Source organism: Pangasianodon hypophthalmus, chromosome 16 (assembly GCF_027358585.1).
Source record: "Pangasianodon hypophthalmus isolate fPanHyp1 chromosome 16, fPanHyp1.pri, whole genome shotgun sequence".
Classification (NCBI taxonomy): Eukaryota; Metazoa; Chordata; class Actinopteri; order Siluriformes; family Pangasiidae; genus Pangasianodon; species Pangasianodon hypophthalmus.
Window position 1 is genome coordinate 10,134,722 of NC_069725.1, and position 27,210 is coordinate 10,161,931.

At 37.4% G+C, this 27,210-nt stretch overlaps 1 protein-coding gene across 2 annotated transcripts; it reads right to left on the minus strand.

Annotated features, from left to right (window-relative positions):
* Positions 1-4: 4 nt before the first annotated feature.
* Positions 5-26,112, minus strand: iffo2a (intermediate filament family orphan 2a). 2 transcript variants are annotated; one of them, XM_026921428.3, is made up of 9 exons: positions 25,044-26,112; positions 10,908-10,968; positions 9,607-9,702; positions 6,525-6,701; positions 5,936-6,081; positions 3,667-3,889; positions 3,450-3,539; positions 3,240-3,376; positions 5-1,317 (listed from the first exon to the last, which is right to left on the minus strand). In XM_026921428.3, exons 1-9 carry the CDS (start codon positions 25,601-25,603, stop codon positions 1,170-1,172), a joined length of 1,638 nt encoding a protein of 545 aa, XP_026777229.3. In that variant the 5' UTR covers positions 25,604-26,112; the 3' UTR covers positions 5-1,169. The 2 variants fall into 2 exon arrangements, with proteins under 2 accessions (XP_026777229.3, XP_026777231.3); XM_026921430.3 differs by having other exon boundaries at positions 3,667-3,859; positions 25,044-26,107.
* Positions 26,113-27,210: the final 1,098 nt, after the last annotated feature.

The following is a 27,210-nucleotide window of genomic DNA, read 5'->3' on the forward strand; positions in this document are numbered from 1 at the left end:
CAGCTGTGTATAAATAATGATTTATTAAGTGTCCGTTAAGCAGAGGATAAAACATAAGGAATAACTCTTTTCCATAAATTAAAAAAAGATCAGTGATTAAGTCTCCACATAATTCAGCATGATAATTATAGCAAACTCTAAACAAGACCTTTATAAAGATACAGAAAATATCCACGCAGAAAAATTCCAAAAACCAACAACAGTAATGACAATAGTAATATTAATAATACTAATAATCACATTTTTACTTCACGGATGACCAACAGGTGTATTGTTGTTTGATGTTTTTGTACATTTCACAATGTTTTCTTCTATCTGCTATTGACTTTGATCAGTTTTGAAATAATTTTAAAAGCACAGCTAAAAGAAAAAAAATCTAATAAGGCAACTGGTACTGTATAAAACATCGCTGCAGGCACAAGGGTTTTGGATTTCTACTGTTTGGCATCAGATTTCTCTGAACACTGAAACTTCTGCATTAAAGGTAAAATAAGAGCAGGGCACTTTTTCACAAATATCAAGAATGTCCCTGTAAAAAAAAAAACAAAAAAAAAACAGTTAAACTGCATTTCCAAAGCAGCTTATTGCATAGTGCTCTGTGCACAACTGTGCAATGTTGTCTAACCTTAGTGTAGAAGCTCCTACTGCATGGCTTATATGGTGTGTCTATGTGATTATCTGCAATATTTCAGATTTCAGAGCAATGATTCCTCTAAAATGTATAAAACACAGTATTTCCATTGATCAGGTGACAAGAGTCAGAACAAATGTTATTGTTAATGTTGATTCTAGGCTCCTTTATGACTAACAAATGACCAACAAATCTATTTTGCTGTAATACGATGAATAAAAACTGATAATTGGATTTCATGATTACCTCTGAAGCAGACTATAAAAAAAGGAAAGAATGTTGAAAGACATTGTGTATACTGTAGATTTTACAAGCCAGTGTGATAGAGGACAGGAGAAGATGGAGCCATGCCTTGGCAGTGCTGATTAAAAAGACAGTTTCAGGAGATAGACTCTGTAAAACTGATTTCATCCCAATTTGGGACAGCACACGTACTACCGACTCTGAGATCCACAGAGCCGCATATCACGGAAGACTGGGTCAGAGTTTCTACCCCCTGTGCCACTGTGGAAGAAGAGGGATGTGATGTGGAGGGTCATCAACTGACCTCCCCATATACATCTGTCTCTCCATCGCTCTTTCCAACGATGTCTCTGTCCTTCTCTCCATCCCTGTCTAGCTCATCTTGTAGGTCTTCTGCGTTTCCTGAGTCGCTGCTTGCTCCAGAGTTAAAGAATGGCGAGTTTCTATAGCAGAGAACAGATATTTGTAGTGCTACAACCTTGAACTGAAATGTACTTAAGTGGGATTATAGATCATGAATCAACATAAAACAGCTCATATTATTGCCCATAATTTGGGGCAGTATTACATGTATTTATATTAGCAAGATGATAAGTGAGCACCAAAGGAATTTTCTTTGTCTTAGCAGTGGATTGTGTAGAGCTCAGTGCATCCGTTCTCTCAGTAGTGGTAATACGGACCATGGCGTGATCTGTGACTTTCTATGACATTTGCAGAATTAAGACTCTCTCATTAGCTGAGAATAATGAATGGAATTTTTGCAGCACTTGGAAAGGGAAGAGTTGTACTGTAAGTAGGAAAGAGAGTCTATGGGTTTATAATAAAAGAAGGATCTTTTGATTTCACTCACATGTCCAAAAAGCTTATGCTCAAGCCAGGGTGATACTCTATATATATATATATATATATATATATATATATATTATACATGTATACTGTTTAGAGCAAAGGTTTTCCCCATGGTTTTTAAATGAAAAGCTGTTTTACTCTATAAAACAGAATACTATGTTCATTTTGAAAATCCTGACTGAAATAGGATCTCTATTAAAATTCCAATACAACATGCCATATTTACATATGCATATGCGAAATATTATAGCAATGGAGTCTAAGTCAGCCATTATGCTTTATTAGGAAGTTCAAAAATCCCCCTTTTTTTTGCTATCTGTTTAAATTATTTGAATGTGCCTCACTAAAGTGTGTGATAATGTAAAACAGGCAACACGTTTACTTTTACTGTTAGGTCTTACTTAAAGCATAGAATGTTCCCACAGGCTCACATTTTTAAGTAGTGAGTTTGCAGTAAGCAGTCCATTTAAGAATCAGTGAGAATCAGTAAATAGGAAAACAGCTCTCACAACACCTAAAACTAAAAATATTAGCCTTTCACAGAGCTAGAAAAGGGTATAAAAAGATACTATAAGCAACAGCAAAAACAAAAAAACAATTCTGATATGAAAGAAAGAAGGTAGAACCATAGAAACAAAGACATGGCCAAAAAAGAAAAAAGAAAAATAACTGAACAAAAGAGAGTGTTTGTACAAAATCCAAAATAGCAGTCTTTAAAAAGTCTTTAGAGGCTAGGAGACTAAAGTCAAATAAGATATGTAATTTTGATTGTTTAACTAATATACTATATGGCCCAAAGTTTGTGGACACCTGGCAATCAAACTTCCCCAAACTGTTGCCACAAAGTTGTAAGCATACACTTATCTAGAATTGTCTGTATGCTGTAGCATTAAGATTTCTCTTCACTGGAACTAAAAGGCCTAAACCTGTTTCATCATGTGACCTGCCGTGTGCACAAAGCGAGGTCCATAAAGTCATGGTTTGCTAAGGTTGATGTGGATAACCTCAAGTGGCCCAAGCCCTGACCTCAACTTGACATCTCTGGGATAGATTGAAACGCCGACTGTGCTCCAGGGCTTCTTACTTGACATCATTGCACAAACAAACCAATGCTCTTGGGCCTGAATGAGCACAAATCCCCAGAGCCATGCTCCGAAATCTAGTGGGAAGAGTGGAGGCTGTTATAACAGCAAAAGGGGGACCAAATCCTTGTTAATGCCCATAGTTTTGGAATGAGCACATGGGCTTGATGGTCAGGTGTCTACATACTTTTGGTCATATAGTGTATCTTAACATTACTTCTGGAACGTTTTTATTAATTGTGATAATGAGGGAACACTTCCAAACCTAACTTGTCTTGTTGGGTTAATCACTTTGCACTCAGGTTTATAGTATACAATGTTTTATGTGCTGTATCCTATGTAGAGGTACCATATACAATTAGGCAATGGTCTTTTACGGAAAGACCTAGGGGGCACTACAGCTTCTTTTTCATGCTTGTATCTACAGTGCACACCTGCCAGTGGTTGCTGAGCTCTGGATGAGTCTGCGACAGGTCTCCATCTGCACATCCAGTCCTCGCTTCATACTGCACATCTCCATGTACTCGTGCAGGTGTCTGGTCATGTCACTCTTGGCTGTGGCCAACTCCAGCTTTGAGAACAATAAAAACAAATTAATAATAAGAACAGGAACTGTTGAAATGTAACCCTAAACTTCTACTTACCTCGATCTGTCCGATTGTTGCCTGGTACTCCTGCTCTCTAGTTTTAAAGAGTGACTCGGTCTCGTTTATCAGACTGCGCAGACTTCCATCCTGAAAGAACCAGAAATAATCATAAACAGGTAACACAACCCAAGCAACAGCATCAACACAAATGTTTTGCTATTCTAGAAAAGTTCCTCATGCCCATCATTTGCAGGATGAAGCTGTGCTAGTTCACCTGCTCGTGTGTTTCTCCGTGGCATTCGGCAGCACAGGCAGCGCTAGAGTGTGAACCGGCAGCAGCAGGAGCAGGAGTGGTGGAGGTGGAAATAACAGGGCTGTTGGTAAAGTCCTCCCACAGGAGCAGAGTCTCTTCGGTCTCCTCCCAGGCCAGACTGTCACAGTCATCGTCAAACTCGAACGTCTCCCTCCTGGCGACAGAGCAGTTATCTGAGCTAATTCTACAGACACAGGTGGAGTGGGAGAGGAAAGTGAAAGGAGACCCAAAGCAGGCTCCACCACAATTTCTCCACCAAAAAGGGGTCCATACAAAATTGTGTGGAAACAACTCCCAAAAATGACTGCCACAATGATTAACAAAATGTGACCACTAGGTGGCAGTATGCCACTAGAAGTTAGTGATTATTTACAGCTCAGAGCAAAGGTTTGCATCACCCGGGGTGACAATTTACTTCTACTTTCTACTAATCTACAGAGAGAAAAAAGAAATCCTACAGTGCTACAAAACAATCTAAAACATAAGGCACAACAGAAGAGAAAAACAGTTTTAAAAATAACTGAAGGGAAAAATTTAAAGTTTTGCTTCTTCTTGGTCTCCAGACTTGATTTTTAAAAAAGGCAGTGCATGACATCTGGCAGAGTTTTAAAATATCAACATGGCTCCTGTTCCTGGTTAGGAACAGGGCGGAAGCTATTGAAGAAAAACTATTTCAGACATTTGTTCTTGCTGTGACCTCGACCCTGCTTGGATCCATTTCAAAATCTATTCCGTTCATCTACTAGTTACAGTGATAATACCATATAAATCCCACAAACATTCACACTAACGAATATCTTGAACAGATGGACAGACAACATAAAAACATTCAAAAAAACTTACAGGAGCAAATATTTTAACTGAGAGGTTCTAAAAGTTGTTTTGGAGGATACAAAAGGTTAAAAAGGCAAAGATTATTGAGCTAAGTTATTAAAGAAGTACAACACGTTCAGAAAGGGAAATGCAAATATGTGAACTTATACAATGTCAATGTCTTTGCTATTAACATATCAGCATATCTTATTTGGCCATTTTGCTACTTGTGATCATGAAGGATCATCTGTAAAGCCTAACACTTGAAAGCCAATGTCTTATTGCTATAAATTAATTTCTTTGCCTTTAAAGAGTAAATGTACTAAATAGATCAGGGGTGTTAAACATACACCTACAGGCTGGGACTGGTCTGATAATTTGGTCTGCATAATGAATTTAGATTCTGTGTTTTAAACTAAAATTGTCTTGTGGACTGTAATTCAATTCAAAGACTGGAAAAAGAATTAGTCTCGGTTATTCCAATAGGGGAGGAAACAGAGCAATAAACTCATGGCCATAAACTCAGCTACTGATAAAATGTGTTAATGATATGTAATTCTTCATTAGCAAGCCAAGAATGGAAAAACATTTTAATCCTCAACTGTCCAGTGTCAGTGAGCCTGTGCCTCGGATTCCTGTTTTTGGCTGAGAGGAGTGGTCTTGATGTGGTCTTTTTCTGTAAAAGCCCATCTAGCTCAAATTTTGAAATGCTGTGCTTTCCGAGATGCTTTTTTTTGCTCACACATTTGTAAAGAGTGTTTATTTGAATTATCCAATAACAACATGTCTCATCAACAAGGCGTTTCTGCCCCATAATAGCCGCTCACTGGATGTATTTTGTTTTTCGTACCATCCTGTGTAAACTCCGGAGACTGTTGTGTGTGAAATCCCCAGTTTCTGAGATACTCAAACTAGTCCATCTGGAACCAACAGCCATGCCACGGTCAAAGTCACTGAAATCACATTCCCTCCCCCAAAAATTTTTTCATGTTTGATGTAAACATGAATTGAAGCTCGCGACCTGTATCTGCATGATTTTATGCTCTGCGCTGCTGCCATGCGATTTGGCTGATTGGATAATTGTATGAATGAATTGTATGAATGTTCCTAATAAATTGGCCAGTGAGGTAAATGAAATTTAGGAAAATATTCTTTTGGTAATGAACTACAGTGTATTCATCTGTTATATATATTCAGTCCTTTTGTGCATTCAGACTGTACTTTTCAGAAAAATGCAGATAAATGAACACATTTAAGAGGAGATTTTGATGGCTTACTGGCCCACTTGATATCAGACTAATGTAATGTGTCCCATTTCCTAAAATGAATTTAACCGCCCTGAAATAGATCGAATATAAATTGTGAAAAAGAAGTGCGTGGAGTCTGGTTGCAGGTTTATGTACAGAGTGGCACTCACAGCTGACTGAGCATGCGCTTCATTTCATCTGTAATGTTCAGAGATCCAGAAACCTCCTTCTCAGAGTGCTCGCTGTCTGCCTCCACCTCAGCATTCTCCTCATCAGACACAGCCTTACGCTCCTTCTTTTTACATGCTGCAGACACCTTTAACACACACACACAAAACATATACCTTTTCATATCAGCAGAGTCTGACAAAGAGAAAGTGCACCTTCAGTAAAACAGCAGCACTGAATAACAGTAAAACTATCCCCCCAGTCTATGGGTGATTTAGCACAAATAAAGCACACTAATGTCCTTGATCCTATTGTTGAGTACTCTGACAATCAGTTAAAATGGCCTTTATCAACTTACTCAGCAATCATGTTGTTATGTTGTTACCAGACCTTCCAGTGATCAAGCAAAATTAAATTAAGATACGCAGCAGTGTAACAAAGAACACAAAATAATCATTGTATTGACTTAACACAAATCACAGACCAGGAAAATAATTAAATGTGCATTTCATAAAAAATCAAGTTCAGAAATATAGAACAACTTAGCTTAACGCTATAATGAAATGTGTACAGTAGTGAAAGCATCCATACCCCTTTGTGGTCTGCAGGAGCTCTAGAAGGACTGACATGAAACATCTTGCTCATGTCTTCTGAGTTCCTCTGCTGGGCCACGTCGCACAGCTTAGCTGTGATATCGATGCGTCTACAAATGTCCATGTCCACCTTCATGGCTTTCTCTTGAATTTTGGAGTCCAAATCTGACATTTGCTGAACATTGAAAAAAATAAAAACACAAAATTTATCAATCTGTTTGTAGATTAGTCATGAAAAACACTCAATATGTTAAGTAAGGAACCTAAGGTTGATTATTTTCCTATAATAGCATGTCACAAAGTGTTTTATTCCTCTTTCCTATAATTCAATGTTTTCCTCCATAGAATTTTTGTGGTGGTCACCGCAGTGAAATTTCCCCTCAGGAAAAAAATGCGGAAATTCATTGTCTTCTTTTGTATAATGCACGTACAATAGTAGTGTTTCCACTGCTATTTGAGCACTCTTTAGACTTATGTCGCTTTTTTCCACAGGCCAGCCTTGTATGATACACGGGTTACGCATGAATTAAGAATCAGTGCTCGTTTTCCTGTTGCATCAGTTTTATCACTATTATTAAAAGAACATTATATCTGCCCTAATAACGAGTCACAACAAAAACAAAACAAAGCAACAACTGAAAAAACATATCTCGGTAACATATCTAGTTTCTTTATAGAGATTTATTTGCTTTAATTAGCTGGTTAATGCTAGCTAACATACTAGTCTTGCATTTTGCATCTATAAAACAATGACAAAATATAAAACTGTCGTTGACATATTCGATAACATCAGGTTTATTGTTGTTAGCAAACTAGCATTAGATAGGTACTGGGTGTGTTGATATTCGTTTCCATACACTGAATGTATGGTTTGGGTTGGTACTGCTGCTGACCAGTTCTGACCAAGGAAAAAACCTCAAATTGCTGAGTCCTGAAATTCTGAATTGTTCTTGAATCAAGTTAGTTCATGTTATCACTTATGTTACAGCAGCTATAAACAGAAATTCCCTCACTATCTCTTGAAGATAATAAGGCAGGACTATATTCAGCTTGTTACAGAAAACTCACTATGTGCAAAGCCCTCCACCCTGGAGACTCTCTCTTGGTGGAAAACCTTAACAGCTTTACCTCAGAGTGTTAAAAAGTGCTGACACTGGAGACTCCTTCCAAAAATGTTACATAAATATCTCCTTACAGAAAGCTTCACCATAACAATGTATATTTTTTTTAACCAGTGTATTATTAGGTTTCGATTATTTGGAGCATCCACTATAAAATTCCCTGAGAATTAGCTGTTAGTAGAGAAATGATAATGCATTAGAATCAGCACATTATTATTTAATATTAATCTGTGATTTGCCTCATTGGGGTGAATACTTACGCAAGTTACGGTACATAAAAACTTCACTTTACAACGCTTTGGCATAGGCTTTACATAAATCATTCGACTCTGCTTTGTGAAAGATTTATGCAGATTGAGTTATGAAGGCTACATTTTTTTCATAATCCTTGCTAGCTGCAGCCTTAAATCTGAGCTCACAATTCACATGCTCTTCTTCTCTACAGTATTTCACTGAGCTGCTGTGGAAACCCACAGAATGACAGGACACATACATTATTATTAAATAATGTCTTCACACACTCAAGCATCTCGAGATTATAGTTTGAAGAAATTAAAGCAGGTGCTACGGTTCAGGAATGAGGAGCACCAGGCACTCTTGAGATTCATGGCGTCTTCGTAAACACATCCAGTCCGGACCATAAAACATGGAACGGAGTGGTTTATAGCCACAGCAGAATGATGACCCATTTTCAGTGAGGATAAAAGAACAATGAGGATCTGTGCACAGTGCAAGGCCTAACAGATCGACTGCTTTTCTGTCTGTCTTCTACAAACACAGCTGTTAGAGGAATCTGGTTAAGAGAGTCAGTGCTAATTGATAGCAAATAAGAGCAGAGTGACTGTCTGTGTTGATTTATTTATTCTTCAGTAAGCGCTTTATCTTGGTCAGGGCCATGGTGGATCCAGAGAAACACTGGACACGAGGGTGGAATACACCATTGAACGGGACTCCGGTCCATCACAGTGCATCATGCACACACACATTCACACTCTCACACACTCATTCACACCTAGGGGTAATTTAGCATAGCCTGAAGCTGTGAGGCTGTGTCTATTTTGTCTGTTTTTTATGTTTTTTTATTTATGCTTATAGCAATAGTATGTACAGCACTTTGGTTTAAATGTGCTTTATAAATAAACTAACTCACCCACTGCACCAAAGTGTTGCCCAACTGTCTACAAATGTTCTATAACCAAATTTTCTCATTTCCTCTGTGCCTAATGTATATCTGTAGGTACTGCAGGACAGTTCTGTGCTTGCTCTTCTAGCTTAATTAGCAAAACTAAGCAAAACAATGGCTTTTCAATGTGCAGTCATAACACAATCAGTCACCACATCCTCCATTTCTGTCTGGTTTTGCATTATTACACTCTACGCAGAAAGTATTCCCCACTGTTATTTGTAATGAGAAAATCACTAGCTGCAGACTCCCTTGACAGACATGTACTCATTTAGATTGAGGGAGAAAGCTGGGAAAATCGTGGCTGAACTCCCTCACCCCAGGCTTTCTTCCCAGCGAAGACGAGGAGTAAGAGCCATGAAGACTGGAACTAACTGTTATCTGAGCACCTTCTTACCCAGGCCATAACTCTCATACATGAGAACTCTTCACACAACCTCTCCATGAGACCAGCCGTGTAGTGGAATATAACCTTATACACAACTAATACTGATCCTATAATCCATGTAATAGTAATATTAAAATGTATGCAGCTTCATCGGTACATAATTCTGCCATTTTAATATAACTATATGTACAGTATGGCTCACTACAAGTCATGTATTTTTTTAGCATATTTTTCTTTTCTTCTTTATATTTGGAGATATTTTTCACCTACAACTACACCAAGAAAAAATCCATATGCACCTTGGCAAATGGACGTTTTATTAAACTCTGGATTCAAAGCTTGCAGGAATGCTCAATAAGCATCAACAAATAATAAAAAAAATACTTACATCGGTCATGAGACTCTTATAGACGATCAAATCAGCTTTAAGCTGTTCCACTTTCTCACTCAGTTCTCTCCGTAGGTCCTCAGACTCCTGCGCACTCTGTAGGGGACGCGTAAACAAGGAAGCTAGTCAGACCGAATGTTTCTTACACGAACATTTCTTCTACATTCAACACCAGCACTGTGAGCAAACGTGCCCTAAAAGGTGAAACTAACGATGCAATAAACAGCTAATTTTCTATTTAAAAAATTGTTAGCAATGGACTCTTGCATATGTGAGCATTATATTGATCTTTATTTGGAGGGCAGTGTTAATTCTGGGCCATGCAGACATAGTGGAGCTCCATCTCTAACATAAGCACATCCAAAAGCTGTATTTAGAAATAGGTTAAGTGTACATAAATTGAAAATTATGCACATTATTTATTCAGACCTGAGAATTATCCTAAGTGCTTAAGAGCTGCTCGGATAGTTCAAGTGCTCGAGACGAGTCTTATCTTTTGAGTGATATTAACTCCAGCACAGTGATGGATTTATTTCAGGCACTATTATTTTAAAATTTTTTTTTTTTTGTAACAATATTTCACCCTGAAATTCATGCTCTGGAGAAACATTCCAGAAATATGGAATGGTTTTTGAGAACAATATTAAGCGCATAAATATGACAATTTAAAATTGTTTGAATCGTCTACACTCTGGCTTCCAATCCCAGAAGCAGAGTTTTTATGTCCCTCTCTGAGCTTCATGCTTTCTGGAGAGTTCTGTGGTACGCATTTCGAATTCATCATGCCAAAAATAACTTTCTTGGTCTGACCTGCTTCTCCATTATTCAGATCTGCTGTATGCTATTCAGATATCAGTTTACATTTATAGTTTGGTAAATTACTAGGTTGTAGGTTGATCTCAGATTGCTGATTTGAGAAAAAAATTAAAATAAAAATTTTATGATATATTCATGACTATCCAATTAAAAAAATTATTAGACATTTATTTAATTCTTGTCTTCTTCCACAGAGCGGTCTCTATGCAGCGAGGAAAAAAAAAAAAAAAAAAACCTGGCAACATTGCGGATGTGAACTGCAGGCAGATCATTCATTAATCTGAATAAGGCAGCCTGTAAAATCAAGCCCAGCTTAGCATCGAGTCTGAATAGGAATCACTTTTCTTGTGTAACTACTGATATATCTTTTGAACACAAGTAGCCAAGTGTGTATACAGCCCCGTATATGGAACCCAGTCCTCAGTAAAACCACAATGAGCATAAGATGAAGAGCTGAGTGGTGTTTGGCATGGCTGAGCTCTCACTTGTTGTAAAGTCTCCACCATGGCCTCCATTTGCTGGCACTTGGACGACTCCTCCTCCCATCTGGAACACAGAGCACAGACATCTGGTCAGTAAATCCTGCAGTCCAGACAAAGATCATGTCATCTCACTTCATCAGTAAAGACAGAAAACATCTCATAATTGCAGATGGAATTAGTTTGAATGAATATACACTAAACAAGTGTTGCTCATTATGAAGACGATGATGATGCATAGACTGTTAAAAGTCTTAAGCCTTCATAAAGTATTTAAAAAATTCAAAGAGGAGACAGAGTACCAATACTAATTATCCTTAATGCTTTGACTTTATAGCTTCTTACTTAACATCACTATAGTGACGGTAGAGACAACGGAGCACACAAGCCAAACTTTCGCAGTGGGACGTTTAACACAATCCAGCGGTGAGGTTCGCTGAGCTGACCTGCTTTGTTTAGGGTTGTCATTTTGGGTGTCATGCAACTGATGCTATGGGTTTGCCCCTTGGTTTGTTCCTGAGCAATTCATTCTGGGTGTATAGCGTGTACACTAACAGTGCTGTCACTAAGGTTACAGACTCACAAACTGAGCATTTAACACACTATAAATGCCTTGTGTGTGAGAAGGTCTACTGCACCTTTACAAACCCCTTGATCACAGAAACCCTCTTCTTTATAGGTTTGTTTCAGGTCTTTAGGTATCTTTCTCAGGTAATAAAACTGAAACACTTTTCCTTATTAGAGAGGAATTTTTCATGTTGCACCAGGTCTTTTCCAGACAAAGGCATTCCCCCATCATGCCATGTGGTCAGAATACACCTCCTCCACACGTCTCTCTCTCTCTCTCTCTCTCTCTCTCGCTTGCCACCCCCCCAACCCCCCAACCCCAGCAGGATACCTTTCATTCCTTTCATAGTCCAGGCATTGCACACTTATTGCCATTTGACTTAAGCAGCCAGAATGTACTTTGTCTTAGGAAAGTAGACTCTTTCAGTCTGTCGAAGCAAATGCTGACTCGAGCAATCATTACACATCTCTATAAAATCTAAACACAGCCAAAACGTTTTCAGAATATTTCCAACATACTGAAAACAAGATACTATTTGGACTGCTGTGGGACATGGACAAAATACTACATTGGGAATAAAAATTGATTATATTATTTATGATATACTTTGTAATATATTAAAGTATAACAACACATTCATGTGGCAGGAACTACAGACCACGGGTCATCAACCGGTGGAGTATGGCGGACCAAACTGAGTACTTGAAAAAATGCTGTAGCCGAGCCAAATAACATAAAAATATATAACTGGCTGTAGTTCAGCGACTCTAGTTTTTTTTTTTTTTTTTTGAAACATGAACCAGCACAATGTCTGTAGCAGATCCTCTGATGCTGTTTATCCAATCACATGCATTTATGTAAATTATTTAGCTGAAGGCAGCTCATCAGCCCAGAGACTAGATACAGGGCTAGAGACTTTAAATCAGGAAGGGAAGATAGATTTTCATAGAATTATTCATTTTATTTACCCTCTGTGGGGTGATTAGTGAACTGTGGGCTTGTTTAAAGAAAAGTGGAGGACAAAGTCAGAGTATTTAAAGAGGATATATATGTATGTATATATGTATGTATGTATGTATGTATGTATTTATTCTCCCTGCTCAAAAATCAATGTCTCATCTGTCCAGAGTCCAAAGAGGTAACATGAAGGACCACTTACAAACAAAATATAAACAATTTAAATTTACAGTCATAAATTAACCATTAGTGATTAGGTAGGTAACTGTTGTCATCATTCAGTCATGTTACTTGCTTATCTGAACCTCTGTAAGCAAGGAATTGTATACATCTGGACCTTCATAAATTTTAGTTGAATATAACCACTGTAGACTGATCTGCATTATTTGGAACAAATGAAATTAATGGATTACGTAAATGCTGTGTTTCATTAAGACCTATATAGAAACTCTCATTCTGAACATGCAAGATTGGCCAAAAACACAAAGTTGTACAATTTGCTTTTAAATATTTGTTTTTATATACAGCACTGTGCAAAACTCTTAGGTACATTCAAAGAAATACTGTAAAGCAAAGATGCCTTTTCTTTACAAAAAAATAATGAAATTAAATGTTTTTGCATAAAACATAATATAAAGAACTGTAAACAAAGTCGTCGTCTTTTTTTTTTTTTTTTTTTCCCCAAATCCCAGCAGCCTTCATTACGTTTTTTTGTCTGAAAAGTGGTCTGTTACATAATATGTTGCTTTCTTTAATAACATACAAACATTTTTCTGTAACATTTGAAATGCTTCGACTTAACTTATAACAAACCTTACAATTTTTTAAATTAGAATATGTAGGTTTCTTAAACTGGCTGGTGTAATATAACATCATAGCCTTCCAAGGATTCAAGCTCAAAAAAATCTATTTGCAATATGGATGCTCCTTTTCAAAGTTTCTATGTGTGACAATAAATTAAATGTTATTTGTCAGCTGATTCATATTGACTAACAAAAACATACAACCAGTTCAATATGCAGCAATAAAAAATGCCTGAAGGATCTGCAAGGTATCATAATCTGAAAGCCTAGAGACTAATGCTGGTTTGTAGAATAATAAACAACAGATTTTTTTTTTTTCAGCTCAGACGATAGCAGGACACTGAGACATTCAGACTGGTGGGTAACTCCAGTGTAGCTGATTAAAGTACTGCCCAAGGGCATGAGAAACTGACTCCACTCACTTCCTCTGGCCCACTCACTACAGCCCTGCATTTGTACTGCATAGAAGCAACGTCAATTCAGTCTGAGCAATACAACAATGCTTAGACTCAAAACAAAAATTTAATTAAATTAAATTGAATTTAAGCACGCGACAATGTCTTTTCATGGTATTTCTGGTATTTCATATCATTAAAAACAGATTAGGCGATATGCAAACACTTACAAAGCATTGCTGGGGGTGCATATTATATTACAAAAACATCCATTTCTGTAGAAGTGTACTTCCCTAAAGGCTTATTAGCATTACCATATAACCAGGAAGAATAGTTTTGGGGAAAGAGAACAATGCATGCAACCAGTACACAAAAACAGTCTCACTGTATATCTGATTAAACAGAACCAATCGTATTTACTGCTCAATAAAACAGACAGGGTAAGGGAAACACCACATAGCTGATTTACATTCAAACCATATACCCTTGGTTTAACTTATTTTATTTTTATTTTATAGGTATGGAAAAAGTCTTTATGCGCTTAACAGGATGCGTGAAGATTGAACCAGAACAGCACATTCTGATTGCTATCTTCAGTAATCACTATACTTAACACTCAAAGCGTGAGATAATCTGCTGCCAACGCACAGTCTGGCTGACATCATTGAAACAGAGTGTGTGCGACACAGCACAGGTCATAGCAGGATACAGTGAAGGGAGATTATAACAAATGTGTAGAGGTCTAAAACAATAGCTTTATTCCCCTTTAATCTGTCACTAGGTGACACTATGTGACGTAAACCTAGTGTACGTTGTCCTGATAATGTACAGATGACACAAAATGACAACAATCTGGATGTATTTCATGATTAATAATGTCAATCAAAGCAAAGCAGACCCAAACAAAAATACCAATAATAATGATGGTACTACAACATCTTCCTACAAGTGACTTGATAAAACATCTTAAATATAAAACTCAGCACGAGGAGCTCACTGCTAACAGCACGCAACGGCAACCAAGGCTGTAACAAATTCTGTCTAGCTGAGGAAAAATGTCTACAGACAAACCTAGGTGAGTGAAAATAACAGCTCTTACCCAGTATCTTACCCAGTATGTTGTTCTTGACTAAGCAGCCATTTTTGGCCATTGACAATGAGAGATTCTGACACAGTGAAAAGAAAAATATACTTTACTTGCAGCTGTACAGAAGCACTTTTCTGAAGTGCAACAAAACCCATAAGCTACTAGGACGGACATGTACGTATGCACATTTCTTGGCCACTGATTAAACATAAATAGAGCTAAATACAATGTTCTGTGACGTCCCTAATCGATTAATACTAAATAAGTTACTAATTTCGGTATCAGTATCGGTATGAGTTCTCTATAATACTTCATAAAGTTGGCAAGACATGACAGGCTTCTTTATTATTCATGCATCCATCAGAGGATCTGACTGACAACTAGAAACCGTTTGTTATTTAAACAATACCTCTTTCGGTATTGTCTCCCAGCCCCTGATCTAATGTGTACAGAAAAGCATTTTTTGTCTTCACCACTTGGCACTGAATAAAAAAAACAAAAAACAAACAAAAAAACAATACGTGTTTACCCAGTGATGAAAGAAGTGGGCACTAAGCCAGCTACCCCAAAGTTCATTCTAGCTGTTCAGCCACTTTGTTCTTCCAAACTACATGAGCCTGGTTTGCGGTTAAGCAAAGCATTATGAAGAGCATAACTACCCTGATCCAGTTAATCTCATGACAAAAGAACTTACAACGGCACCAGATTCCATCTAAAGCATCATGTTTTAATATTAATTACTGCAATGAATTGCATGAAGAATAAATTAACAATTTAGTCACAGCTACATATAATAATTGAAAAAACAAACATAAACAGTAGGAAGGCTTTGGAGAAGACGTTTTCCGGTGATTTTTCAAGATATGGCCAAGGAATGGAAAGTTGTATCCTCTGAGGTAAACCATTACGGCTGCTCGACTTTGTTTTTTTTTTTTCTTCACAGATTTTGTGACGGAACACTGAACTGAGGAATACTTATTTGAGCTGCATGGACTGACACATTACCTTTAAACACTACATGGAGTCAGCAATCAGTACACACAAAAGAAATATTTCATAGTTTTTTTATAGAATTTCATCCATGTTCTACAGTAACACCTCCTTATTTAACATTCAAATATTCTAAGTCATTTGTACTGCAATATATAGACCTAAAGTAACAATGTTGAATGAAAAAGAGACAGGCTAGGCATGTGGGTCAGCCTTATGTCACTGCCAAAAGTTTTGACAAGATTTAATGTTAAAATCTTTCTTTTGTACTAAGGCCAGCAACATTTTATTCTCGTTTAAAAAGAACTTGAGAAACAAGCTGAGATTCCACGGAATGCAATATAATAATAATAATAAAAAAAATGCTGTAGGTGTCAAATTCTCAAGTCTCAAATTCTCAAGTCAATTCTCAAGAAGTGATAACAACAGAGAAATATATATGATAGTGGTGATAATGTTTATCTAATACTGATAATGATCGTAATATGATACGCATGCCCTCATTTAACACATACATAAAGATAAAAGCATCAGTTCTTTCTCTTTCGACTACTACCCTTACAGTGCTGTGTGATGTATTGAAATATTTCTCATCATGTGCTACTGTCAAAGGTTTGTTTTTGTTACTAAGAACCACAATAATCATTCTAAGGAAAAACCCAATATAACCACCTGCGATAACAGTAGGTAGTAAATATTTTCTCTTGCATGTCATTGGTAATGTGAGTGGATTCTGAAAGCGAAACTAATCATAAGCCTGAAAGTATTCTGATGTTTGTGTGGTGGCCTGGAAAAAACCTTTTACACGGTCAAGTTTTGATTAAACTTTGTTTTATATATATATACACACTTTTATTTATATATATTATATACATATACATACACACACACAAATACATTTTATATATATATACATATATATATATATATATATATATATATATATATATATATATATATATATATATATATATATATATATATATATGTATATGTATGTATATATATAGCTCTGAAAGCGGTGATACTAAAGCAAAAGCGAAACTAATCATAAGCCTGAAAGTATTCTGATGTTTGTGTGGTGGCCTGGAAAAAACCTTTTACATGGTCAAGTTTTGATTAAATTTTTTTATTTTATATTATATATATATATATATATATATATATATATATATATATATATATATATATATATATATATATATATATATATATATATATATATATACACATACACTTTTATTTATATATATATTATATACATATACATACACACACATACATTTTATATATGTATATATATAGCTCTGAAAACTACAAGTTTTCCTGAACTGAAATCTGTTTCTCTTTTGCGTGTACTACATGCGACAAAAGTCGCAATGCAAGCTTCGTCATCGGGTCTTCACCCAACTGATCTCTGTTCTCACCAACACTGGTGGGAAAATAATCACCACTTAATTCAGTCTGTTCTGTTGGCCATGAATATCTTTGTATTAGGCCATTTAAACATTTAAACAAACTTTGTCTGCTATTGTCTGTACAGATTGTGTAAGTGCTCTTCTATGTTTTGATGATGACATGAGGGTGCAGGTGCTTCACAGCCAATTGAACAGCCAGCATCTGATCACAAAATGAACTGGTTGGGCATTTCGCTAAAGAACATAGCTAGGCAAAAACTTGATCAAAGTGTGACAATCACTGTGTGAGTTTTACGCATCTTTGGGCAGACTGAGTGTGTTTGTTAAATTGGCTCCTTACACAACATGAACTTTGCAGGCAGACATCAAGACAAGGTTAGAAATTAATCTAAATAAAAACATTTCCATATCATTTTGGTAAAAATTTCCAGAATTACCAGAATTCAGCCACAGCAACATCCGTTGGCTTTTCCTAGACTGACACACATATTTTTCAGTGTTATGAACTATACATTGTGATTGTGTGAATATGAGCAAAATGTTTGGGACGAAAATACAGTCATGGGAAAAATGTATATCCTCCTTCAATTCTATATTTTTATTTGTTTTAAATGAGAGGATGGCAGGATCTTAAGAGATCTGTGCATAAACGAATGCCCTCAAACATCGATGAACTGAAGCAATGTTGTAGAGAAGAGTGGGTCAAAATCTCTCCAAAACTGATAAACTCCTACAGAAAATGTTTACTTCATGTTATTATTGCTAAAAGTGGTTCTACATGTTATTGAATTATAGGGTGGAGTTATTTTTTCCTACCTGGCTTCTGAAGGCTGGTTTACTTTTAGTACTTTTACTTAGGAAAATGACTAAATACTGAAATCTGTTTGGTTTTTTTGTTGTCAGCTGAGGCTATCTGTTTGTTTATAGAAGTTGTTGAGGACCACAAAATTGTTATTCAGGCCCTGATAAATAAAAAGATAAAACTTTCTTTTCCCCATGACTGTACATGATAGCAGCAACACCCAAAACCGAAAACACACAGCATGAAATAACCAGTGAATCAGAATATATCACATCCAATCCGCTACCAATTTCAAAGTTCAGACCAATAACTATCTTGATACTGGTACTGAGTTTGGGTTTTGTGCATCCCTATTAATAAAGTGTTACAATCTACATACAGTGTCTGATGTGTGAAACTCTGATAAGAGTTATTCACCATTTCTATTCATGTGCAATATGCTGCTTTTGCAGGACTATGAACAGTATGCAATATGGAAATTGAAAGGGAATGCATCAGTGAAAAACATGGACTGAATGCCAGTCATAATCCCTAGGGGCCTTTAAAAACGCATCTGCTGCCAGACTAGAAGAGGAGAAGGCTGAACTCAGATCAATATTTAGACAGGCTACACCCTAAAGTCCACATTACACTGTGTGTATATCACATATAATGAACATACTCTATACACTGAGCATGTTTATTGTCCATGTGCACAGTAGGGAAAAAAAGAAACAAAAGTAAACAAAGATGATGTCAAAACATGGCAGCTACATATGAAATTAAGTAGATCATTCATGCAATCAGCCAATATTGTGGCAGCAGTGCAATGCATAAAATCATGCAGATATAGGTCAAGAGCTTCACATCAAACATCAGAATGGTGAACAAATTTAATCTCAGTAACTTTGACAGTGGCATGACTGCTGGTGCCAGACAGGCTGGTTTGAGTATTTCAGAAACTACCAATCTCCTGGGATATTCACAGGCAAAGGTTTGCACAGAACGGTGCAAAAAACAAAAAACGTCCAGTAACTGGAAGTTCTGCAGGTGTAAGAACATTGTTAATGAGAGAGGTCCTGATGAGAATGAGAATGGTCAGACTGGGTCGAGCTGACAGGAAGGTTATGGGAACTCAAGTAATGACCGTTTATTAAAAATGCAGTGCACGCCAAACCCTGAGGTGGATGAACTACAACAGCAGAAGACCATGTCGGGTTCGACTTCTGTAAACCAAGAAAAAGGGTTTGCAGCTACTGTGGGCACAGGTTCGTGAAAATGGACAGTTGATATACATACTGGAATTTTTTTTTTTTTTTAGAATCTATTGCTTAATTATTGCACCAAACATTCATAAAAGACAGCCTCAGCTCAACTGAATTCATTCATGAATAGGCCTTTGAGGATCTTTTCAGCTTTTGCTGAATAACTAGTAGGAGTGATTGGGATCACTGACTTTTATCTCACATGGAAATGAGTAAAGCAGAGATGTGATTCCTCTTTCCAGCTAACATAATGAAGTGTAATCATCAGGCAAAAGTCATCAAGCCAATGACTAACTACCAGATTATCTTCCATTGTTGATCTCTGGACATATCGCACATAACACATGGTTGTTTTCACATGTCTGAAACTCCTGGTCAATTTATACATTAATTATAATCAGTATATTAATTGTAATTATTTTAGTCTGTTCTAACACACGTACTAAACCTGGGAATAAACAAATAAATAACCAAACTGCACTGGGTCTACTGTAGCCTGTCCCGTAGTCTCACAAGCCAGACTTTTAGCTTTCGCTAGAGGGTCTGGTACTTTTCGCCACTAAACCTGGCCAAGAACCGCCCACTTTCACAGAAACAAGCTATCTGTCTCACAGTGCAAACAACCAAACAGACCTTTTCTATTAGCTTGTAAGTAAACACATGGGATTACCTTGTTTACTTGCCACTAACTGTTTTGAACAAAACTCAAGAGTAACCTTTAAAGATGAGGTGCTGTGAACTTTTTCAGTCTACTGAATATATCTTGCTCCAGTTCATTGTCTTACAGTGTTCCAAAAAATTTTTTTCTTCAAAACACAAACAGCTGCTAAAAACCACAATATTACAGGCTTGGCTTTCATCACACTGGCCACTTCTCTATACTTAGACCATCTAGTCTTGTTGAACCATTATCAGCCAAATTACATGGAATATTTTGGAAAACGTTTCAAAAAGCAAAGATTGTTATGAAGTTCCTGAGCTTCCAACACACAGATGAAGCGCATTACACGTAAGCCTTCTGGGGTAAAATAGTAAATCAAGAAGATCTGTCTAAATGTTTAAAATGGGGGAAAATGTGTGAGTAAAAAAAATGGATAGCTGGCCAAAGTATATGGACTGCATTCATAGACCCTAGGGGCTTTTAGAAATGCACATCTGTTTCCAGACCAGAAGAAGGCTGAACTTGCCTAGATTCACATCAGTACTTAGACAGACTGCACCCTAAAGCCAGCATTACACTGTAATGGACATAAACTATTCATAACACCTTAATTAATCTAGCTTTATGCAGGAATAAACTACAGGATTATGTCACAGCTTTTTTTTTGGTCGTACAAGATATAGCCTACTACACAGTAATTTGGGAACTCGTGAACAAAATGGAAAGAATGTTTTGATTCATATTTAAGTGAAGTTAATCTTTAAGCAGAAGGACTGGATATTAACAGGAAGCCACAGAGCCAAAGATTCCAGAGACCAAGATGCCAAGATAGAATGCAGAGTTTGCCCCAATTCCACCATTTCCCTGACATTCCCCAGGGAAATGATCTCACACTGATTCTCATCTCCACACAATACACTGTCTGACACATTGTCTGTCCAGCAGTGTCCAGTCACCTCCATGCAAGCTGAGTCATAAGGGTCACCATAGCATATGGCAGGATGAGGAGGCAATCCTCCAGAGGTGTGTGTGCCTTATGACCCAGCAGATCCAGCCTTCATGAACACACTTTTATTGCTTGATTGTGAATCAGAGCTACGGCTTGTGCTAAATTATAGTGCCAAAGCAAAGGAATGAATAACGCCCCTTCCCAGCGGTACACCAAATTGATGCAGGACTGCACCGCCATGCTCGCATACATATTTTCAAATGCTTTATAGGTTAATAAAGAAACAGCAAGTCAGAGAAAATAAAAAAAAAAAGAAATGATACTATTGTGAAATGGGGACAGACTGTACAAATCTACCAAAGACCAAATCCAATCAGGAGGATAAAGCATTCCATGGAGCGGGAGGAGTGGGAGGAGTGGGAGGATGGGATGGGATGGGAGAGGAATAAAGATATACCCAGAAGGAAACAGGGCTTGGAATGGGGTAACTATGTCAAGAACGGGTTGTTCTTTATAAACATACAGGATCATTTAACTTTACATGTTCTAATAAAAAGATTTTGCTAACACAAACCTACTGTATAGATTCCAACCACAAGACAGTAAATATGATGTCTTTTAAACAAACTACATCGGCTGTCATCTGAAATCTCGGATATCACCTTCACAACTGGACCAAAGCTAGGTTTATTCAAATCATTTTAAATGTTAAGATACACACGACGTGATTTCTAAGAATGAAAAACATGTGCAATATGCATGTTAGAATGTCATAAAGAAAGACAAAAATACAAAAAAAAATTGATAAGACAAAAAAAATGCAGCTTGTCATGTTACATTTAACCACAAAGTGTATATTCTACTGTGCTGAAGACTCTCCTGCAGAGAAAAACCTAGAGGAGCAGCTTTAATTCTGACTGTTAAAGTACTAACACTGGAGACTCCTTCCAAAATTGCTAAATAAACCTCCTTCACCATATCAACAATGACAAGTTTTAAGATGTTTATGTATATGTTTATGTACCGTACGAGTCCCTTTGTAAGCTGTTACTATAGAAACAATAACAGATTCAAACAAGAGCATTAATATACACTTTGCAGCTGGAACTGTCAGAACTGTGTTGTTATAAAATATTATAAAACATTTAGTTCAGGTCTACTAATCTGATTGGATGATTGGCGTTCCAAGAGCGCTTATATTTAGTATAACCGCACTGAGACGTTTCACTGTTTGTATCACTCTGCTGGTCTGTTTCCACCATGTGAAATTCCAATTCCAGCAACAGCCCCACTGAAACCGTTACTACAGTAGAGTTAGCGACATCGTCAACGGACATGGCAAACGATACACTTTCATGAATATAACTTCTGACTTGTCAGACAAAGATAAAAAATGAAGAAGCCAATTTCAACGGCTGCACCTTTAACAAAAATGTACAAATCATTGCAAGCTAGCTAGCCAACAGGTTTTCAGTGAGTTTAGCGTATTCAGGATCTATTTCCATTCGCAGAGCAAAAATAACAAATTATTTGGCCATACTGTGTCTTATTAATAAAACTCTTGTAGAAAAGCAATATCGCACTCGCAATAGTGCTGTTAATCAACACCTTCTCATTAAACAGAATCACTTTCAGCAGCATAATTTTTGTACAATTTTCTAAAAAAGACTTCTAGCTGATCAAATTAATTAAGAATTTTAATTTGTCTCAGAATCTTGTAAAATGAACCCATGACAAATCCATGGATATCTAAAAAAAAGCGCAGTTCCTTATTATCTTTCAAAATATATTTTTAAATGCTGCCATTCATGCCAAGCAGTACTCGAACAACTTGATGGTCATTTCCTTCCACTGAGTTACGCAAGAATCGTGCCAGTAGCTCAAAGTGTAATAGACTGGCCCACTTCTGCGATTAATGGTGGGATACAAATGCAGACTAGCTGCTAGTGGAGGAGAATTGTGTACAGTGGCACCGTGCCAATATGTGCCGCTGTGTGAGTTTCCACAGTGCAGATAAATGTGTTTCCAATCAAAAGGATTTAAAGACAGTGGAGTTAAGATGACGTTAGAAAATGATCTTTTTTGAAAGTAAAAAAAAAAGAAAAGAAATAGTTGGTAATATTAAGACAATAATCAGACGTAAAGTTGGCAAATACATTTCAACTAAAATAACTTGTTAATGTTGCTATGCAGCTTCATGAGTTACATTTCAGCAACCTCTATTTTAAACAATCTGCCTATTTATTTTTTATTATTACTATTTAGCTGAAGGCTCTAGTGGATGGAAGCCTTAAGAACAACAGGAAAACAACTTCCTGGAAATGGATCACTGTGGACCTCATAGCTCTGCCATCAGTATCTCACATTCTCAGACTATTACTACTGTTTTACACCCCAGTTAGTGACACGTGACATCTTTACTGAACACATAACCTTGAAAAAAGGCCAATACTACGCTAAACATTGACAATAAAGAATTGTATAAATCCTTTAAAATAAAAAAAAAAGTATTAGTCAGATCTAAACCCAAATAGACACTGTGTGAGATGTGTCTGGCTCTTGTCCAAGTTATTTAGTCATATAAAGCACCATGCTAGACAGGAAATGCCTTAAAGACACAGTAAGCCTTTCACACAATAGATTCCCTAATGAATGAACAAATGCAGCAGCTCCATTCATTCACTGGGAAAGACAATTTTCTTTCAGGTTTTCTTCACGATCTGTTCTCAGATCCAAGCCACAGTTAAAGAACCATAAAACACACATATAGCCACGTGAAAGCATTAGCATCCCTCATGATTTTTGGATTTAAAAAAGGAATATGCACCTGTATTTTATAATTTATTTGCATAAATAAACGCAAAGCAGAACACAATTAGTAAGAAACGACAGAAAGAAGTTCTGTCATCACTCACTCAGTCTCCAGAACTGATTTAAAGACGTCAGTATGTGACATCTGAACAGAGCAGTCAAGAAGAATAGATGGGCAAATAGTTACAACTGAGAAGATCCAGACACTCAGTTAAAAGGCAAATGGTGAGTATACAAGTTAATAAAGAATTGGAGATGCACTTTATATTACAAATTATATCATGGAGATTTTGTCCACATACTCAAGTTGAACATTTTTGTTACTAGTAATAATGAAAGAAACATCTGTAAGATCTAACATACTAAATGTATCTTTGTCTTCTTCACAGAAATCAGACGTATGAATACTGAAAAACAGTATGTTGGACCAAAAATAGTTTAGCTGCTAACAAATACGCCTTTATTGTTTGTTGATTTTACTGTTAAGTTTTAAATTATGAGCGGCTCGGTGGCACAGCAGGAAGCATCGCCATCTCATAGCTCCACTGTCCGCGGTTCAATCCTGAGCTTTGGTTACTGTCTGTTTACAGTTTCCCTGCATGTTCTCACTGTATCCGAGCAGATTTCTTCCGGGTTCTCCGGTTTCCTTCCACCACCCAAAAACATGCTGGTAGGTGGACTGGGGAGTCTAATTTACCCCTAGTAGTGAATTTGTGTATATTATGATGCCCTGCTATGGACCAACATCCAATTCCAGGTGTATTACTCGCACCCAGTGTTCCTGCGATTGGCTCTGGATTCACAGTGACTCTGAACAGGATCAAACAGTTACTGAAGATGAATGAATGAATGATATGCATTGTTGACTTTTATAAGGAAATTAGTTGGTAAGGAAAGGGTTGTTGCACTTAATATTGACTTTGTTTATTAATGTTTACTGCTTTTAATAGTGGATTTTTAAAAATTTACAAGTGTTTAATTTCATTTAATTTCAATTTGCTTTATAGCATTTCTTTGCATACGCCTAAGACTTTTGCACAGTAATATGTATTATATACATATACACACACACACACATACATATATATATATATATATATATATATATATATATATATATATATATACATACATATATGTATATAAGTTTATATATATATATATATATATATATATATATATATATATATATATACACACATACATACACACACATACACACACACAGATAGATAGATAGATAGATAGATAGATAGATAGAAAAACTAAGTCTTCTTTAAAAAACCATACAGGATGCACATGTTTGCATTCAGATGTAAACACTGAGCTGTGAGTGTGTTAGTGTTTTAGCTGTACCTGATGCAAACTTGCTCAATGATCTCACACCCCTGCTGTATTTGAGAAGAGTGTGTATGTGTGTGTTTTCAGTATTGGTCAGTTAGAAGCTGGAAACTTGCCTCCTTCTGTATTCGTCCCTCTCTCGCTTCACTTTGGCTAACACGTTGTAGATGGCCCTCAGCTCAGGGGTGATGGTGTCGATCTGGACTCCGACTCCATCTGGGTGCGTCCATGAAACCCCGGGCCCGTGATGCAGCTCCAGCCGGCCTCCATACCTCCTGCTGTGGGAGTAGCTCCAGATTCTGCCGGGGACCCTCGCCTCGGCTAGCGGGCCTGCAAACGGGAGCTCGTAGTCGGTTTGGATAGCTTGCTCCCGGCTTAAGAAGCTTCTGTAGCGGGACTCCTCCAGAGCCTGCTGCAGCTGAGTCTCTAGCACTTTGTTCCTGCGCTCCAGCTCATGCACTTTGGCGAGGAAGCAGCGGAAGCGGAGATTCAGCGTTTTTAAAACATGAATATTGGAGCCTAAATCATTCCGTAAGGCGCTGCTCACCCCTGAGCCGGCTCCTGTCGCCACAGAGGCACCGATAATACGAGGTAACGGCGTTTCCATGTGAACTGGAGGGTTTTGGTCTGGAAAAAGATGAGGGAAGTCATCCATCCTGGACTGGAAGTGGTTCATTCAAACAAAGCCACTCGCGTCATCTCATAGCTGTGTTCAGAAGCGCAAGGTGCACTCCCTATCCCTATCCCTTCCCTTTATTCCCTTTATCTAATGTCATACAAATAAAAAGACATAGCCTACTCTTTCCCCTGGTGAAATACAAGCCACCTAAGAGCGTTGAACGGCTAACAGAGCTGTTACATCACTTTCTCCGTTTGCTCGGTGAAGAGTAACGCCAGTTATGTGCTCCTGGAAAACCTCTCGCTACTGAGACTCCCATTCCGAGCGGCTAAGATAAGCTCCTCCAAACGGGAAATGGCAGGAGGAGGAGGCTACACACCCTCACACACACATACACACACTCATACACACACATTCTTCACACACAGCCTGTGGGGGGGAGCAGCTAAGTAGATTTGCGTGTCTCAAATAAATTTTAAAGAATTCAAAAATCAGTGGAGTCACAAAGCCGGAAGTCAGCAGTGAGCTAAAAGCCGCTGAGTCTCCAGAGAGCTGAGAGGTTAGCTACCTGCTAACGCTGAGAGGGAGGCAGTGATGTGCAAAAACCTGCTTTTACTGACTCTAAAATGATGCTTTCGGTCTTTTCCTTACGTATTTGTGCGTTTATGTCATTTTGTGGTTTATTTCTCATAAAAGACAACGGCTTTTACACTGTAAAATGTCTTTATAGCTATCTTTAAAGTTCCCTGTCTAATATACATTTACATGACGTCACGTACCTGTGATGGTTTATTATTATTATTATTTTTTACACATTTTATTATTCTGCTTTATTATGAAGACATACAGTATTTCCCTTATTTTTGCACCTTTGCTCTTATGCTATAATACAGCTTTTTATTTTTATTTATTTATTCATTTTTTGAAATCTCTGAAATCTCCAGCCATATTCCACCAGGTAAACTCCAGCTTGGCCTTAGCAGCTAAACACAGGCCAAGCTGGTAAATCATCTTAGCAGCTGGCAAGATATTTTCCAGCTGTGTACATTAATCATTCTTGTAAATTGATCACAAATGTCTGAGAATTTTGAATTGCCTTACCTGTCTATGATGTAGTAATAGTGGTAATTCTGAGGATGTTACCCATCTACCAGCACTATCCAGCTGGCAAAGATGGTTTCTGGGTGTGACCAGCTCGGCCTGTGTTTAGGCAGCAGGTAGCCGGTTAAACTAAGCTGCATTTTTCAGCAGGGACATTAAGGAGAACCATAGTTTGGATACAAGTTGATCAATCTGCACCTTGCCAAACCATTCCCAGGAAGACACTTCTGAATGTAAAGTCTGACTCTTGTGGGAGCATCTGCTGCAGTATTGGTAGGTAAGTTGCTTGGAGAATAAGGAGTAATAGAGGTGAAGAGAGCATGGTGAATGATACTAAAATGCTAGCAAGCTAACGAGGAAACCCAGGTCAAAGCTAGCAGCCACGGAGTTCCAAGGGCCTCTAAAAAGTATGAAAATTACACTCGCCGTGGCTGACAAGAAGAGAGGAAATTATAGGAGTCTGCCTTGGAGGACAGGCTATTTGTAGCTCTGACAACAGATAGCTCTCAAAGTTGTACATGAGGTCTGATATGTATGAAGCAAGAAGAATGGGAAAGATGGCT